This window comes from Carcharodon carcharias, chromosome 14 (assembly GCF_017639515.1).
Source record: "Carcharodon carcharias isolate sCarCar2 chromosome 14, sCarCar2.pri, whole genome shotgun sequence".
NCBI lineage: Eukaryota > Metazoa > Chordata > Chondrichthyes > Lamniformes > Lamnidae > Carcharodon > Carcharodon carcharias.
Window position 1 is genome coordinate 6,799,063 of NC_054480.1, and position 17,175 is coordinate 6,816,237.

General features: G+C 44.8%; 1 protein-coding gene across 1 annotated transcript in view; it reads right to left on the minus strand.

The window, feature by feature from the left end:
- Positions 1 to 475: 475 nt before the first annotated feature.
- rims4 (regulating synaptic membrane exocytosis 4) overlaps positions 476 to 17,175 on the minus strand; it is a 186,500-nt gene continuing 169,800 nt past the window's right edge. The window contains exons 7-9 of the mRNA XM_041204423.1: positions 3,878 to 3,979; positions 2,849 to 2,988; positions 476 to 938 (exon numbers count right to left, since the gene is read on the minus strand). Of these exons, the coding sequence (XP_041060357.1) occupies positions 720 to 938; positions 2,849 to 2,988; positions 3,878 to 3,979 (461 nt within the window). The 3' untranslated portion in view covers positions 476 to 719. The remainder of the gene's footprint in view (positions 939 to 2,848; positions 2,989 to 3,877; positions 3,980 to 17,175) is intronic.

The following is a 17,175-nucleotide window of genomic DNA, read 5'->3' on the forward strand; positions in this document are numbered from 1 at the left end:
CAAATTGCCAAGTACTATATGTTGGAAGCGTGTGGTGACATAACTTAAGTGCAATGCCAAGACAATGGAATATCAATGAAGAACTATCCATGGAAATTGGTTTTCCAACACCCAGGAATGATAAATTTTCTCTGGGACTAAAGGACTAAGATGTGCTGTTTACCCTACCGGTTACCAACACCTCCATTGTGCATTGATGTGCAGAGCTCACAATTAAGCTCTAGATTTTTAAGACAACTTTGCATCTTTGATGCAAGTGGTCAAAGCACATTGATTGCGTTCTAAAGAGACAGGCCCTTCAAATGGTCATGGTTTTAACAGGTGCTTTAGAAATGTGCTGGCTCACAGAATGATAATCTAAGAAACCATCAAAAGAATTGTAAACTGCAGTTGGAGAAACCCAATTGGCACATGAACTAGATGGTGAGGTAATAGAAGTCTATAAAAAACTGAGAATGGTTTTAGACAACTGCTGCATGAAAGAATGGAACTATGACCGTCCCACACAGGGACGGTGCCAGACATGGAGGTGGAAGCTACCTCCTCCCCTCTTTGACGCCATTGCCAGTCACTCAATTATCCTTTAGCCAAAAGAGGCTCCAGGGGGTATGACCGAGTCAAACATGCATCATGTGGAAGGATACCCCCCCTCCCTTCAAGGGGCCCCCACAGCCCGTACACTCGGCATTAAATAAAGACTGAGAAAGGTTCCGCTGTCGTTAGGATCGGTCACAGCAGGGTCCAACGGCGCTCTCCAGGGAGAGCTGCGAGGCGTTACGCAGGAGCGGAGCCAAGGGCGGGTCCACCATGGAGCAGGTGGGAAAGAGCTTGTACCATCCAATCGCCGCACTCGAGAGATCCAAATCTTCCAGCAGTACCTGGGCCACGCCCATGAAGTACTTACGATCCATCCGGCCATAATTACCCCACACAATCACCTTGCAGGGCAGAGAGAGAGAGAGAGAGAGAGAAAGAAAATAAATCGCATTGGCAGATTTTAATCATGTCATCATTGTAAAAATACTTTTTTATTTTAAAAATGTGCAGAGGTGGGAGAAATCGCTCCTCGTTGTTCATATGGTCCAGGCAAGGGCAAAAATAATGACCGATTCTGGGACCCCAATGCCACATTGACCCCTGGTCGTTTCTCAGGCTCCTGCTGCTCTTTCCCTGTGACCCTGCAATTTTTCCTCCTTCAAGCATTTAATCCACCCCTCTTTTGAAAGCTCCTATTGAACCTGTGTCCACAAAAACCAAAGGAAAAGAGGCCCCCTGAAAAATAAGGAACTTGCATTTCTACTTTGCCCATTACAGCTAATGAAGTAATTTTTGAACTGCTGGAACGTAGGGAACACAGCAGCCAATTTATGCACAGCAAGCTCCCACAAATGTGATAGCGACCAAATAATTTGGTTCCGTGATATTGTTGATGGATAAGTATCGGGCAGTGCCCTAGGCTGCTTTATGTCTACCTGAGTGCCTCGTTTTAACCCCTAATCCAAGGGAGTGTCTCTGGCAGTGCAGCACTCCTCAGTACTGGCGCTGGGGGTAGTGCCAGCCTAGCTTTTGTGCCTGAGTGGGGTTTCACAAAAATGCGCAGGGGACCAACTGTAGCTGTGAAGAAAGAGGAGCCAACCCGTCCTTTTAAAAGTCTGATTCATCAGATATGTTGTCTCAGGGGCGCCCTGTACCCACCTTGTATGAGTGAGGTTTCCACCATTGAAGCCTCAAAAAAACCTTTCAGAAACAGGGGTTGACTTATTCAGTGTGTGGCTGTTGGTGGGGTCACCACAAGAGGGCTGTGCTGTGTGGGCATGTCTTTTACACCAGGTCCACTTATACACCTCAATCTACAGTAGCTGCTATTTCAATTCAGAATCATGAAGGCCATATCCGGTCAAGATCAACAAACAAAAATTGCATTTAAATAGCACCTTTAACATAGTAAAATATCCTAAAGTGCAATTATCAGGCAAAGATCTGGCACCGGAGCTAATCACACATTCACACACACACACATTCACACTTACCTTCACACACACACACACACACACACACAAACTAACACATGCTCACACACAAACTCTCGCACTCATGCTTATCATTTATAATCACATTTGCATACATTCACACACTCTCACATACACACTCACTCTCACATACAAAAACTCACACACACACACACGCACACACATCCACACAGACACATATTCACATTAGCAATCATATTCACTCACATTCACAATATATTCACAATATATTCACACTCACTTTCACATACACATTCAAGCACGTTCACATTAACACATATTCACACTCATATTCTGTCTCACACACATACTCACGTTCATACATATATTCACTAAATTGCACTCACACTGACACACAGTCACACTCACACTTACATACTATGCTCACATTTCACACATATCACGTACACAACATATACTGGCTCACACACACACCCACGCTCATACACTCACACACCATCACACACACTTATACTGACATTCACACGCGCACGTATTAACTGACGCTCACAGACTCATATACACCCACCCACATACACAGACACAAATTCACACACACTCACACACATATGCACTCATCCACGCTCATAGTCACATGCTCACACATACACACAAACACACGAACATCACTCACACTCACACGCTGATAATGCTTGCAGTACTTTGTGAAGTTTGTACTCAGTTGATCTGAACACTGACCACTGGCCCTACCTGTCCAGTCCAGCCAGGGGTGACCACTGAGTGTAACAGCAGCTTTCACTCCATCCCTGAATTTAAACATTGTCACCTTGAGCCCCTCAATCAGGCCCCGTACTGACCTGCAGGATCTTTCCCTGTGGATTCTCAGTGAAGACCAGGATCTGCTGGTACAGGGGATCCAGAGATTTCCGAGCCATCTTGGTTTTCTTTTTTGCAACACAAATTCCATTCTCCAACAGGTAGAGTTTAATGTAAGCAGCTGAAACGGGGGAAAGAAACAAATTATAGACCGAGCTGGGAGCATGTAACTTACTCCATCCTGTAAAATATTCTCCTCCTTCTGCGAGGAGCATGATAAGAACAGCAGAGACTCATCAGGGAAAGGAATGAGCTCCTTGTAACACTTTGTTCTTGCAGAGCTGAGAACTTCAGTCTGGGCAAGTCTCGGTCTGTCCAAAAATCCTCAGGAGGACTCACACATGTTTCTGATTCCACTGAAGCTTTTAAAGGTGTGGAGTGGGGAATTCCCGATACAATGCTTCGATCCCGACAAACCCAACCAGAGTGAGGGAGGGACAAACAAAACATTCAGGAAGGGAATTGATGGTTGAGGGGAGGGAGCAGATGAATGAGGGTGGGAGTGGATAGTCGAGGGAGGGAGCAGGGGGGAGTAGATGATAAAGACGGGGGTGGATAATCATGGGGAGTCAGTGATGGAGGGGGAGTAGATGATCAAGTGCGGCGTGAATAATCAAGGGGGAGTCAGTGATGGAGGGGGATTGCATGATCAAGGGGGAGTCGGTGATGGAGGGGGAGTAGATGATCAAGGGGGAGTTGGTGATGGAGGGGGAGTCAGTGATGGAGGGGGAGTCGATGATCAAGGGGGAGTGGGTGATCAAGGGAGAGTCGGTGATGGAGGGGGAGTCGATGATCAAGGGGGAGTCGATGATCAAGGGGGGGTGGATGGTCAAAGGTGGGAGTAGATGGTCAATAGGGGGTATGGATAATTGAGGGGGGGGTGGAAGTTTGAGGGAAGGAGTGGATGGACGATGGGGGTAGTGGACGGTCAATGGGGTAAGTGGAAGATCACGGGGTCGAACTGATCCTTGAAGGGGGTGGTCAAGGGGATCAGGACAGAGTTGCATTACCTGGTGGAGACTTTGTGCCTGGTTTCAGGGTGAGTCCACGAGCCTGAATCACCTCCACCTCAAGCTGTCCGTTCCTCTCCAAAATTCCAATTTCCACATCACCTGTCAATCAAATTGGATCAAAAAAATCTCTTAGGTGTGTGTTATTCAGCCCCCTGTTAACCTGGAACATCCCAACCTAACAGGAAGTGAAAAGAATGAATGAAAGGGAAGAAGAGAAATCTTTCATTTAGACAAAAGCAAAATGCGAATGCAGGAAATCGGGAAGAAAAATAGAAGGTTCTGGAAATAGCCTGGTAGCATCTGTGGAGACAGAGACACATGGTAAAAGGGCTGGATTTTCCCTCAGGTCTCAGGACCCCAAGATCGAGTAAATTGAGGGTCTCAAGCCCACACCTGCCGGAGGGAGACCAGTGGAGCAAGGTTCCCCGAGGCAGCTTTCTAACTGGCCTGCTCTCCGCTCACCGTCCAATAGAGGAGGACAACAGGCAGCTGAGCTAGAGGGCTCAATCAGAGGGCTGGTCAGGAGAGCTGGGCACCGCTAAGGGAGGTCATGTACTTGGAGGGCAGCTCAACATGTAGGCCCCCTTCACAGCAGTGATCAAATAAAACTGATTGATCCATCAGTCTGGAGAGGAAACTCCAGATTGGTCCCAGCCTCAGCTGAGTAAGAGGTGATTTGATTGAAACCATTAAGATCCTGAGGGAGGTCTTGACAGGGTGGATGTGGAGAGAATGTTTCCTCTTGTGGGGGAGTCTAGAACTAGGGGTCACTGTTTAAAAATAAGCGGTCACTCATTAAGGACAGAGGTGAGGTGTGTGTTTTTTTCACTCAGAGGGTCGTGAGTCTTTGGAACTCTCTTCCTCAACAGGCGGTGGAAGCAGAGTCTTTGAATATTTTTAAGGCAGAGGTGGATAGATTCTTGGTAAGCAAGGGGGTGAAAGGTTATCTGGAGGCGGGGGGGTGTTGCGGGATGTAGATTTGAAGGGGTTACTATCAGATCAGCCATGATCTTATTAAATCTTATTAAAGCCTGCAGGAGCAGGCTTGAGGGGCTGAATGGCCTACTCCTGCTCCTTGATCGCATGTTCCGCACACAGCCCTGTCTTTGTGGCATGGAGCCTCTGGCTGTGTCCATTTAGTCTCTACGCATCACAGGTGCCACTAAGAGAGAGTGGCAAAATGCCAGGGATGTTTCAAAATCACCTCTAACCAGCTGCCCACCTCTGTGGAGCTGGCAGCTGATCCTCTGCCAAGGCGTCACTGGGAAATTTCCCCGACGGCTGGAATGCATCAGGAAACTGTCCCAACGCATCATCCCACCAACACGGCCACCCCCCCACCCCCAACTAAAACCCTGGGCTCCCCTGCCTCCAAACTCGACACAAGAGGCTGGGAAGGTCCCACCCAATATTTCGGGTTCAGTAATGAAATGGACAGAATCTTGTCGATGTGTCAGGGGTCTCGCTCGCTGGCTAGGGAGCTGGCAAGACACCCGCAGTGCTCTTTTTGGGAAGGCTTGCCAAACCACAAGCCAAACAGGCAGTGGAGAGGCCAGCGGCAGGCTTTCACTAGGAATCAAAGCTGCAGGGATGGAAGTCTGCCCAGCGAGAGCGATAGACAAAAGATTTTTTTAAAACTGGACAAAGGCTTTAAAATGACTGAAGCCGTGACTGACTATAACCCAAGGAACTCTCTGGCATTCAGAATAGCTGCCACCTCGTTACCTCTGAAGAGATCATGACTGCAGAGACCAAATTCCAGTGGAATTGTACAAAGGCCATTTACATTTCTAAGGTCAGGCCTGGCTAATGGAGACTACCAGTCTAATAGGACAGATGTCCCTGAAATCTTTTTTGAAATCCTTAATGGTTGAAACATTACCAATCCCAAGAATCCAGACTAAGGAATATACATCCTTTGTACAAGCCAAAGTGGAGAGGTGGGAGTCACATGACACCACCCCCCCCAACAATCAACACCGCCCCCCACCCCCCACCCCCCCTCTACCCACAAACTGGTGGAACCTGTAATATTGCCTTGTGGAGCTGTAAAGCAGTCTGCCATCTTCCATCTAGCAAGCAGCAGCTTAGAACCAGAGCTCTTTCCAAGTTTAAATGTCTGCACTCATCTACTGGAACTTCTGAACTTCTGTACCAATGCCTACAAGGCTAATTCATCTCCACATGGTGCCTATCTCCTCGTGGAAGTCATCCCTACTGGAAAAATGGATTACCCAGCATCAGTCTTTAGACTGCCAACTCTGTGAAAGGGTACACCACTGGACTTTGATTCTGGACTCTGGACTCACATGAAACAATAATTCTTTATTCTGTGGCTTTCACCCTGTAAACCCCTTTCTTTCTCCATTTCCCCCTTCTTTTACTGTATGAGTGAAAAAGGATTGTGACCCCTCCTCTCATGTTTGAGTTTGTGCGAATACACCTCTGAGTTTACCCTATCTTGAGTTTGCTGAGGGATTGGGAAATGCACTACCGCTTGTAAAGGGGGAATTAAAAATCAAACACCTTCCTGTTTACGGACTGGTGGTGAGAGGAGAAATCAGAGCTGTTTAAATTGATCCCCCCTCCTACAACAGGCACCAGAGTCCCAGGATCACAGAAGGCCAGGACCACAGGGAAATAATGTGGGTTGGGGAGAGGGGTGCTTCCTGGAGTGGGGCCATTGGGGTCGGCGGCAAGGGCAGAGTGGTGGGGGGGTGCTCTCATGGGACTCAGCCCCTTCCCGATATCGAGTCTCTCGATCAGAAACTGATTACCTTTGTTCGGGGGGGTGGGGGGGGGTGGGGGGCGGTGGTGCCTACCCAGCCCTTCTCCCCTGCCAAGCTGACATGGAGCGGGCCCACCTGCAGCTGGGTTAATCCCAGCGAGGGTGGTCTCAGGCCTTAAGATGGTCGTCGATTGACAGCGGGGCCTTCCCGCCTAGAAACTAATTCTGGTGGAGGCAGGAAGGAGGTGGGGTTCACCACCCGCACCGCGCCCCCGCCCCCCCCACAAACCCCGAATGGGGAGATGCTGGCGTAGCGGCAGTGTCACTGGACCAGTAATCCAGAGGCCCAGGGTAATGCTCTGGGGACGTGGGTGAAGCCTGGTTCTCTCTCCGCAGGTGCAGCTAGACCTGCTAAGTATGTCCAGCACTTTCTGGGCAGAACTTGCCCTCATCAGGTGGGCGCAGTGTGCAGCTCAGGAGCAACGATCCCCTGCCCCGCGATCGGGCACCGACTGTGGTTTCTTGCTGGCTGGCCAGTGAATAGCCTGCCAGCCTGAATCGCAGGCTGAAACGCTCGCCGCTGCCTGGGTGGCAGCCGTGGGGGTGGGGTGGGAGGGTGGGGGGGTGGGCGCAGTGGGGGGGGGGTGGGGTGCTGGGGGAGGGGCAGTGGGAGGAGGACGAGCGCAGAGGTCAGCGCATACGCACGCAGGTGCGCTCAGTGAAAGCTCCCTGAAGGCACAGAGCTGCCTCGGGGGGTGGGGGGGGTTGAAGATTTTTAACTTGAAAAATAAAGAATGGAAAAATAAGGGAAACGTGTCCCCTCATGTGAATCTGTCACTTATAAGATCATAAGACGATAAGTCACAGGAGCAGGAGTAGGCCATTCGGCCCATCGGGTCTTCTCCGCCATTCAATGGCTGATCTGATAATCCTCAACTCCACTTTCCTGCCTTTTCCACATACCCCATGATTCCCTTACTGATTAAAAATCTCAGCCTTGAATACACTTACTGACCCAGCCTCTATAGCCCTCTGTGGTAAAGAATTCCACAGATTCCCTACCCTCTGGGAGAAAAAATTCCTCCTCATCTCTGTCTTAAGTGGGCACTCCCTTTCTGAGATTATGCCCTCTGGTCCTCGACTCTCCCACAAGGGGAAACAACCTCTCAGCATCTACCCTGTCAAGCTTCCTAAGAATCTGATATGTTTCAATAAGGTCACCTCTCATTCTTCTAAACTCCAATGAGTACAGGCCTAACCTACTCACCCTCTCCTCATAAGAAAACCCCTCCATACCCAGGATCAACCTAGTGAACCTTCTCTGGACTGCCTCCAATGCCAGTATATCTTCCCTTAGATAAGGGGACCAAACCTGTTCACTCTATTCTAGGTGTGGTCTAACTAGTGCCATGTACAGTTTTAGCAAGACTTCCCTATTTTTATACTTCATTCCCTTTGAAATAAAGGCCAAGATTCCATTTGCCTTCCCTAATACCTGCTGAACTTGTATGTAGCTTTTTGTGATTCATGCACGAGGACCCCCAAATCCCTCTGTGCTGCAGCTTTCTGCAGTCTTTCTCCATTTAAATAATATTCAGCTCCTCTATTCTTCCTGCCAAAGTGCAAAACCTCACATTTTCCCACATTATATTCCATCTGCCAATTTTTTGCCCACTCGCTGTCTATATCCCTCTGTAGACTCCTTGTGCCATCTTCATCACTTGCCTTCTCACGTATTTTTGTGTCATCCACAAACTTGGCAATAGTATGTTCACTTCCCTCATCCAAATCATTAATATATATTGTAAATAATTGATGCCTCAGCACTGATCCCTGTGGCACTCCACTAGTTACAGGTTGCCATCCCAAAAATGCCCCCTTATCCCAACTCTTTCTTCTATTCGTTAGCCAACCCTCTATCCATGCTAATATATAACCCCAATACCATGGGCTCTTATCTTATTAAGTAGCCTTATATGTGGTACCTTTTCGAACTCCTTTTGGAAATCCAAATATATTACATCTACTAGTTCCCCTTTATCTATCCTGCTTGTTACATCCTCAAAGAATTCTAACAAATTTGTTAGGCATGATTTCCCCTTCATGAAGCCACATTGGCTCTGCTTGATTAGATTATGTATTTCTAAATGCTCCGCTATTACATCCTTTATTATAGACTCCAGCACTTCCCCAATGACAGATGTTAAGCTAACTGGCCTAGAGTTACCTGTTTCTTGTCTCCCTCCCTTTTTGAATAAGGGTGTTACATTGGCCGTTCTCCAATCCTCTGGGACTTTTCCAGAATATAAGGATTCTTGAAAGATTACTACCAGTGCATCCACTATCTCTGTAACTACTTCCTTTGATATCTTAGGATGCAACCCATCAGGTCCAGGGGACTTATCAGGCTTTAGCCCCATTAGTCTCTTTAATGCTTTTTCTCCAGTAATAGTTATTGTATTTATTTCCTTGCCCACCCTCCCCCCACCCCGTTTTGCCCCATGATTATTTAGTATTTTTGGAATGCTATTAGTGTCTTCTACAGTGAAGAATGAAGTAAAGTATTTATTCAACTACTCTGCCATTTCCTTGTTCCCCATTATTATTTCCCCAACCTCATTCTCTGAGGGGCCTATGTTCACTCTGGCCTCTCTCTTCCTTTTTACATATTTAAGGAAGCTTTTATTGTCTGTTTTTCAACTACTTGCTAGTTTATCCTCAAAGTTTATTTTCTCCCTCTGTATTTTTTTTTGGTCATTTTTTGTTGGTTTTTAAAACTTTCCCAATCCTTTGGCTTAGCACTAATCTTTGCCACATTGTATGTTTTTTCTTTCAATTTGATACTATCCTTAACTTCCTTAGTTAAGCAAGATTGGTTTATCCCCTTCCTACAATCCTTCTTTCTCACTGGGATATATCTTTGTTGTGAGCCATGAACTATTTTCTTCAATGTCTGCCATTGTTCATCAACCATCTTTCCTGCTAAACTCCTTTCCCAGTCTACTCTAGCCAACTCTGCCCTCATTCCATTGTAGTTATCCTTATTTAAGTTTAGCACAGTTGTTTCCGACCCACATTTCTCATTCTCAAATTTAATACTAAATTCTACCTTATTATGGTCACTGTTTCCTAGGGGATCCTTTACTCTGAGATCATTTATTAAACCTGCCTTATTACTCATTACCAGATCCAAAATAGCCTGATCCCTGATTGGGTTCACAACATATTGTTCTAAGAAACTGTCTTGAATACTCTATGAATTCTTGCTTGTGTCTATCTCTGCCAATTTGATTTTTCCAATCTACATGGAGATTAAAGTCACCCATGATTAATGCATTGCCTTTTTTACATGTCCTCATTATCTCCTGATTTATTCCCTGTATTACAGCAGAGCTGTTTCAGGAGGCCCATAGACTACTCCCACCAGTGTCTTCTTCCCATTCTTATTTCTTATCTCCACCCTACATCCATTCTACACCTTCCAATCCAAGATCATTTCTTGCTATCATACTTATTTCATCTTGCACTAACAAAGCTACCCCACCACCTTTTCCTTCCTGCTTGTCCTTTTAAAAAGTGACATATCCCTGAATATTTAGTTCCCAGCTTTGATCTCCTTGTAACCATGTTTCTGTAATGGCTATAAGATCATACCCATTAGCCTCTATTTGTGCTGTTAATTTGTTTATTTTGTTCCAAATACTACATGCATTTAAGTAAAGAGCCATTAATTTTGCCTTTTTAGCATTTTTTGCCCCTTTGACCCTATTTGCTGCTTTTTTATTGTACACTGTCCCTTCCTGTCACACTCTGTGTATCATTACCTAAATAGCTGCCCTGCAAGGCTGCCATATCCTTTTGCTTTGTAAGCCTACGTTTCCCCTTTCCAGAACTCTCCTTGAGCAAGGACATGTTAAAAATGAGCTTTAAAAGTCTTTATTTTAATCATTGGTCAAAACCTCATCCCGCACGTGGATGAGGTTTCGCAAAAAATGCAATGAGCGCTTGGCCTATTCGTCCGCCCGCCAAACAAGCGGCTGGTCGGGCAGCGGAAAATTCCATTTAATTCATTGATTAAGGACCTTAATAGGCCTCTTAATTGTCGGAGGGCGCACTGCTGCCTCTCGCGCGCTCCCAAGAGCGAAATATCGTGAGAGGGCGTGATGACATCAGGACATCCGCCCAACGCCATCGCCAACACTATTTTACTCCCGTTCGGGTCAAGTGTGTGCCCACCCGACAAGGGGCAAGTTCTGCCCCCTGTTTTTTATTGCATTTCATAATCTCAGGATGTCCCAAAGTGCTGCACAGACAATCAAGCATTTTTGAATGGTTGTCACTGTTGTAATGTAGGAAAAGCAGTAGTCAATTTGGGTACAATAAGCTCCACAAATAACAACGGTTGAGGGATAAATATTGGCAAAAATTCCCCTACTTTTCTTCCAATAATGTTCTGGGATCTCTTAAGTCCTGTGCAGTTCTGCCATATCCTGTCGTGAATGGTGGTGGACAATTAAACAATTAACAGGAGGAGGAGGCTTTGCAAATATCCCCATCCTCAATGATGGGAGAGTCCAACACACCAGTGTAAAAAACAAGTTTGTAGCATTTGCAACACCTTTCAGCCAGGATTGTGAAATGGATGATCCATTTCAGCCTCCTCCTGAGGACTCCAGCATCAAAGATGCCAGTCTTCAGCCAATTCAAATCACTCCACGTGATATCAAGAAACAGCTGAAAACACTGGATACTGCAAAGACTATGGGCCCTGACAGCATCCTGGGAATAGTACTGACGACTTGTGCTCCAGAACTAGCCACACGCCTAGCCAAGCTGTTCCAGTACAGCCACAACATTGGCATCTACCTGACAACATGGCATCAAGGAGCCCTGGCAACACTGGAGTCAATAGGAATCAGTGGGAATACTTTCTACTGGTTGGAGTCATACCTAGCACAAAGGAAGATAGCTGTGGTTGCAAGAGGCCAAACACATTAGACCCAACATCGCTGCAGGAGTTCCTCAGGGTAGTGTCCTCCGCCCAACCATCTTCAGCTGCTTCAAAAATGACCTTCTTCCATTATAAAGTAAGAAGTGGGGATGTTCGCTGATGATTGCGCAATGTTCAGCACCATTTGAGACTCCTCAGATACTGAAGCAGTCCATGTCCAAATGCAGCAAGACCTGGACAATATTCAGCTTTGGGATGATAAGTCGCAAGTAACACTCATGCCATCCAAGTGCGTGGCAATGACTGTCTTCACCAAGGGAGAACCGAACGACCGCCCCTTGACATTCAAATGGCATTGCCATTGCTCAATCCCCCACTATCAACATCCAGGGGTTATCATTGACCAGAAACTGAACTGGACTAGCCATATAAATACTGTGGCTACAAGTGCAGGTCAGAGGCTGGGAATTCTGTGGCGAGAAACTCACCTCCTGACTCCCCAAAGCCTGTCTGCTATCTACAAGGCACAAGTCAGGAGTGTGATGGAATACTCCCCACTTGCCTGGATGAGTGCAGCTCCCACAACACTCAAGAAGCTCAACACCACCCAGGACAAAGCAGCCACTTGATTAGCACCCAATCCACAAACACTCCCTCCCTCCACCACCGACGCACAGTAGCAGCAGCGTGTGCACCATCTACAAGATGCACTGCAGCAACTCACCAAGACTCCTTAGACAGCACCTTCCAAACCCATGAACTTATCACCTAGAAGGAGAAGGGCAGTGGACACATGGGAACACCAGCAGCTGGAAGTTCCCCTCCGGGCTTCTCACCACCCGGACTTGGAAATATGTCACCGTTCCTTCACTGTCACTGGGTCAAAATTGTAGGACTCCCTTCCAAACAGCACTGTGGGTGTACCTACACCACATGGACTGCAGCAGTTTAAGAAGGCAGCTCATTACTACCTTCTCAAGGGGCAATTAGAGATGGGCAATAATTGCTGACCTAGCCAGCGATGCCCACATCCCATGAAAGAGATCTTAAAAATTTTGAGAGTGCCATTGGGTCCTTGGTTTAAAGTTTCACCCAGAAGGTGACACTTCTAACCGTGCAACATTTCCTTGACATCTTACTGGGTGCGTCAGCCTAGATTCTGGGGATCAAGCCTCTCGACAGGGATTTTGACCTTCTGATTCAGAGGTTGCAGTGCTACCTAGTGAACCACAGCTGCCACACGGGATAACTTAGAAAATTAACTTTTCTTTCACTTCTCAGTCACACATGCTCGGTGTATTTTTGGATGTAGAATTGCGTGAGCATAAAAACTGCGACTTAATTTAAGACCCAAATCACATCATGGTCCATGGGACTGAAGTTGGATCATGTTATTATACTGCCTGACTTCTGAGATTCAATCACATACTGCTGGCCATCTGTTATTGTGAGACTGACAACTTTCTCATAAAGTGATTAGAGTATATTAATTGAAACCTGGGAATCGGATAAACAAGTGGTTGGCCTGAGAATGCAAAAGGGGGCTATGACTTTGTTCTGTGAGGAATTGTTTGCAGGCGCTCAATTATCCAAAAGAAACATTTCAGCTTTATTGGTTAGATAGTTTGAAGCAAATGGGAATATAGAGATCTTAGAGCCAGGCAGATCCTTGGAATTAGGATGCTGCTCATGCGGAAAATAAGCACCAACAGTGCCTGCTTGTGAAAACAGCTCTTTTCCATGCTAACTTCCATATGTAATTCCGTAACAAAAACAGAATTACCTGGAAAAACTCAGCAGGTCTGGCAGCATCGGCAGAGAAGAAAAGAGTTGACGTTTCGAGTCCTCATGACCCTTCGACAGGTTCACTAACGTTGCCGAGTAGTTTTGATTCGGGGTTCAGTACATGGTGTTACACTGACCCCAAGTGGTATAAAGGCAGAATTGATGCTGGACTCAGGGACATGAAGGACAAACCTGCAGGTACTGGAGTCCACTACAGTACTGAATATCAAGCCCATACAGAGATCCTATAAGGAATCTCAGCTACTCAAAGCCTCAAGGATTATTGATCTATTTACTTTAGAGTGGCTTAGCCAATGATGTGACCTGACACTGACCTTATGAAAGAATTAAATGGCTGTATCGTATCCTTATTAAGAGAATTTTCTGGTTTAATGGATTGGGACGGAATAGGTATTAGAGTAGGGATAGGTTAAATGATAGACAGCTCCTCTTTTCCTGGAGAGTATTGAGATTCTGGAAAGTGTTTCCAGCTCTTGCTGGTCTCTGCCTTCAAGACGGAGCTGAACCACCTCCTGACTGGCTCAGAGATATAGAGGCAGGACTTTTACAGGTATCACTTGCTCCCTGGGATCTCCTAGTTTTGATCAACTGTGGAGATTGGAAGATAATTTTCCAGGTGTTTCTTCCCTTATTGGCCCTGAGATTTTCTCTGTTTCTTCCTTCGTCTATATACAGGAGGGGGACGGAAAAAGAAAATCTTACATTTCTATAGCGCCTTTCATGACCACAAGATGTCCCAAAGTGCTTTACAGCTAATGAACCATTGATGAGGTGTAGTCACTGTTGTGATGTAGGAAACACAGCAGCCAATTTGCACACAGCAAGAGTCCAAAAACAGCAATGTGATCATGACCAGATCATCTGCTTTTGTGATGTTGATTGAGGGATAAATATTTGCCAAGACACTGGGGAGATCTCCCCTGCTCATTTTCAAAATAGTGCCTTGGAACCTTTTACATCCATCTGAGAGGGCAGACTACGACCTCAGTTTAACTCTCATGTGAAGTAAGGCGCCTGCGACAGTGCAGCACTCCCTCAGTACTGCACTGGAGCACCAGCCTTGACATTTGTGCTCAGTTCCTAGACCCTACATCCCCCGATACAGAGGCAAGCATGATGTCAGCTGAGCTACAGCTGAGAATTGAATGATTGGGTGGAAGTGTCAATGCTCCAGCCATCATGAAATGTCAGGCAGCCTCGAAGAATGAGCTTCTATTTACCTTCCTGTTAATGTTGCAAACTCAAGTTTGAAGGTTACATCACCTTCAGGCAGCAATAACCACAACAGAACATTCTTGAATGTGTAAATTATACATCCTCAGGGGTTTTACTGAGACTTAATGCAGTTTAGTTAAAAAATTCATCTCTCACAGTTGGAACATTAAAGAATTAAGAATGGAGTGGAAGGTTTTAAAGGTTGTTTTAACTCAATAGCGATGAAGCAATTAAAAAATAAGGCAGGAAAAAGTCAGGAATTAGGGGTGGAATAAAATAATCATTACAGAAAAAGGAATGAAACCAGCTGTGAATAAAGAAGATATTTCATATTTTAATTTCTTTTATAAGAATATGTATTCAAAACCAGATCAGAGATGGAGCAAAATCCAGAAGGATTCCAAGAGCAGAATGGATTTAAAGAGAACCATGCCTCCACATCACAGTTAATAACATTGTTTAAATAGCTGAGAAAAGACTGTCAACAAACACATTAACAAATTTACCACCCAAATCAACAGTGCATTTTTATCCAAAATGGCTGTTATTCTCTATAATATACACAGAGGTTGCCATATCACTATAATATACACAGAGGCTGCTATATCTCTATAATATACACAGAGGCTGCTATATCTCTATAATATACACAGAGGCTGCTATATCACTATAATGTACACAGAGGCTGCTATATCACTATAATATACACAGAGGCTGCTATATTACTATAATATACACAGAGGCTGCTATATCACTACAATATACACAGAGGCTGCTATATCTCTATAATATACACAGAGGCTGCTATATCTCTATAATATACACAGAGGCTGCTATATCACTACAATATACACAGAGGCTGCTATATCTCTATAATATACACAGAGGCTGCTATATCAATATAATGTACACAGAGGCTGCTATATCTCTATAATATACACAGAGGCTGCTATATCTCTATAATATACACAGAGGCTGCTATATCTCTATAATATACACAGAGGCTACTATATCTCTATAATATACACAGAGGCTGCTATATCACTATAATATACACAGAGGCTGCTATATCACTATAATATACACAGAGGCTGCTATATCACTATAATATACACAGAGGCTGCTATATCTCTATAATATACACAGAGGCTGCTATATCTCTATAATATACACAGAGGCTGCTATATCTCTATAACATACACAGAGGCTGCTATATCTCTATAATATACACAGGGGCTGCTATATCTCTATAATATACACAAAGGCTGATATATCTCTATAATATACACAGAGGCTGCTATATCACTATAATGTACACAGAGGCTGCTATATCACTATAATGTACACAGAGGCTGCTATATCACTATAATATACACAGAGGCTGCTATATCTCTATAATATACACAGAGGCTGCTATATCTCTATAATATACACAGAGGCTGCTATATCTCTATAATATACACAGAGGCTGCTATATCACTATAATATACACAGAGGCTGCTATATCACTATAATATACACAGAGGCTGCTATATCACTACAATATACACAGAGACTGCTATATCTCTATAATATACACAGAGGCTGCTATATCTCTATAATATACACAGAGGCTGCTATATCTGTATAATGTACACAGAGGCTGCTATATCACTATAATATACACAGAGGCTGCTATATCTCTATAACATACACAGAGGCTGTTATATCTCTATAATATACACAGAGGCTGCTATATCACTATAATATACACAGAGGCTGCTATATCTCTATAATATACACAGAGGCTGCTATATCACTATAATATACACAGAGGCTGCTATATCTCGATAATATACACAGAGGCTGCTATTCTCTGTAATATACACAGAGGCTGCTATTCTCTATAATATACACAGGGGCTGCTATTCTCTGTAATATACACAGGGGCTGCTATTCTGTATAATATACACAGAGGCTGCTATTCTCTATAATTTCCACAGGGGCTGCTATTCTCTATAATATACACAGGGGCTGCTATTCTCTGTAATATACACAGAGGCTGCTATTCTCTATAATATACACAGGGGCTGCTATTCTCTATAATATACACAGAGGCTGCTATATCACTATAATGTACACAGAGGCTGCTATTCTCTGTAATATACACAGAGGCTGCTATTCTCTATAATATACACAGGGGCTGCTATTCTCTGTAATATACACAGGGGCTGCTATTCTGTATAATATACACAGAGGCTGCTATTCTCTATAATTTCCACAGGGGCTGCTATTCTCTGTAATATACACAGAGGCTGCTATTCTCTATAATATACACAGAGGCTGCTATATCTCTATAAAGTACACAAGGGCTGCTACAGTATTTCACACAAGATGCGCAAGAGATTGTGATTCTCTACAACATAAATATATTAAAGCAATTATTATCTCATAGTTGCTGGGATCTTGCTATGCACATTTGACAGCTGTGATTTTTTTACAATACAACATCTCAAAAGTAGTGTATTGGCTGTTGAGAACTTTGGGGCATCTCGTGGATATGAAAGGTGCTAAAGAAATGCAAGTCTTTTCTGTATGGGAGGGGTTTTGGAACAT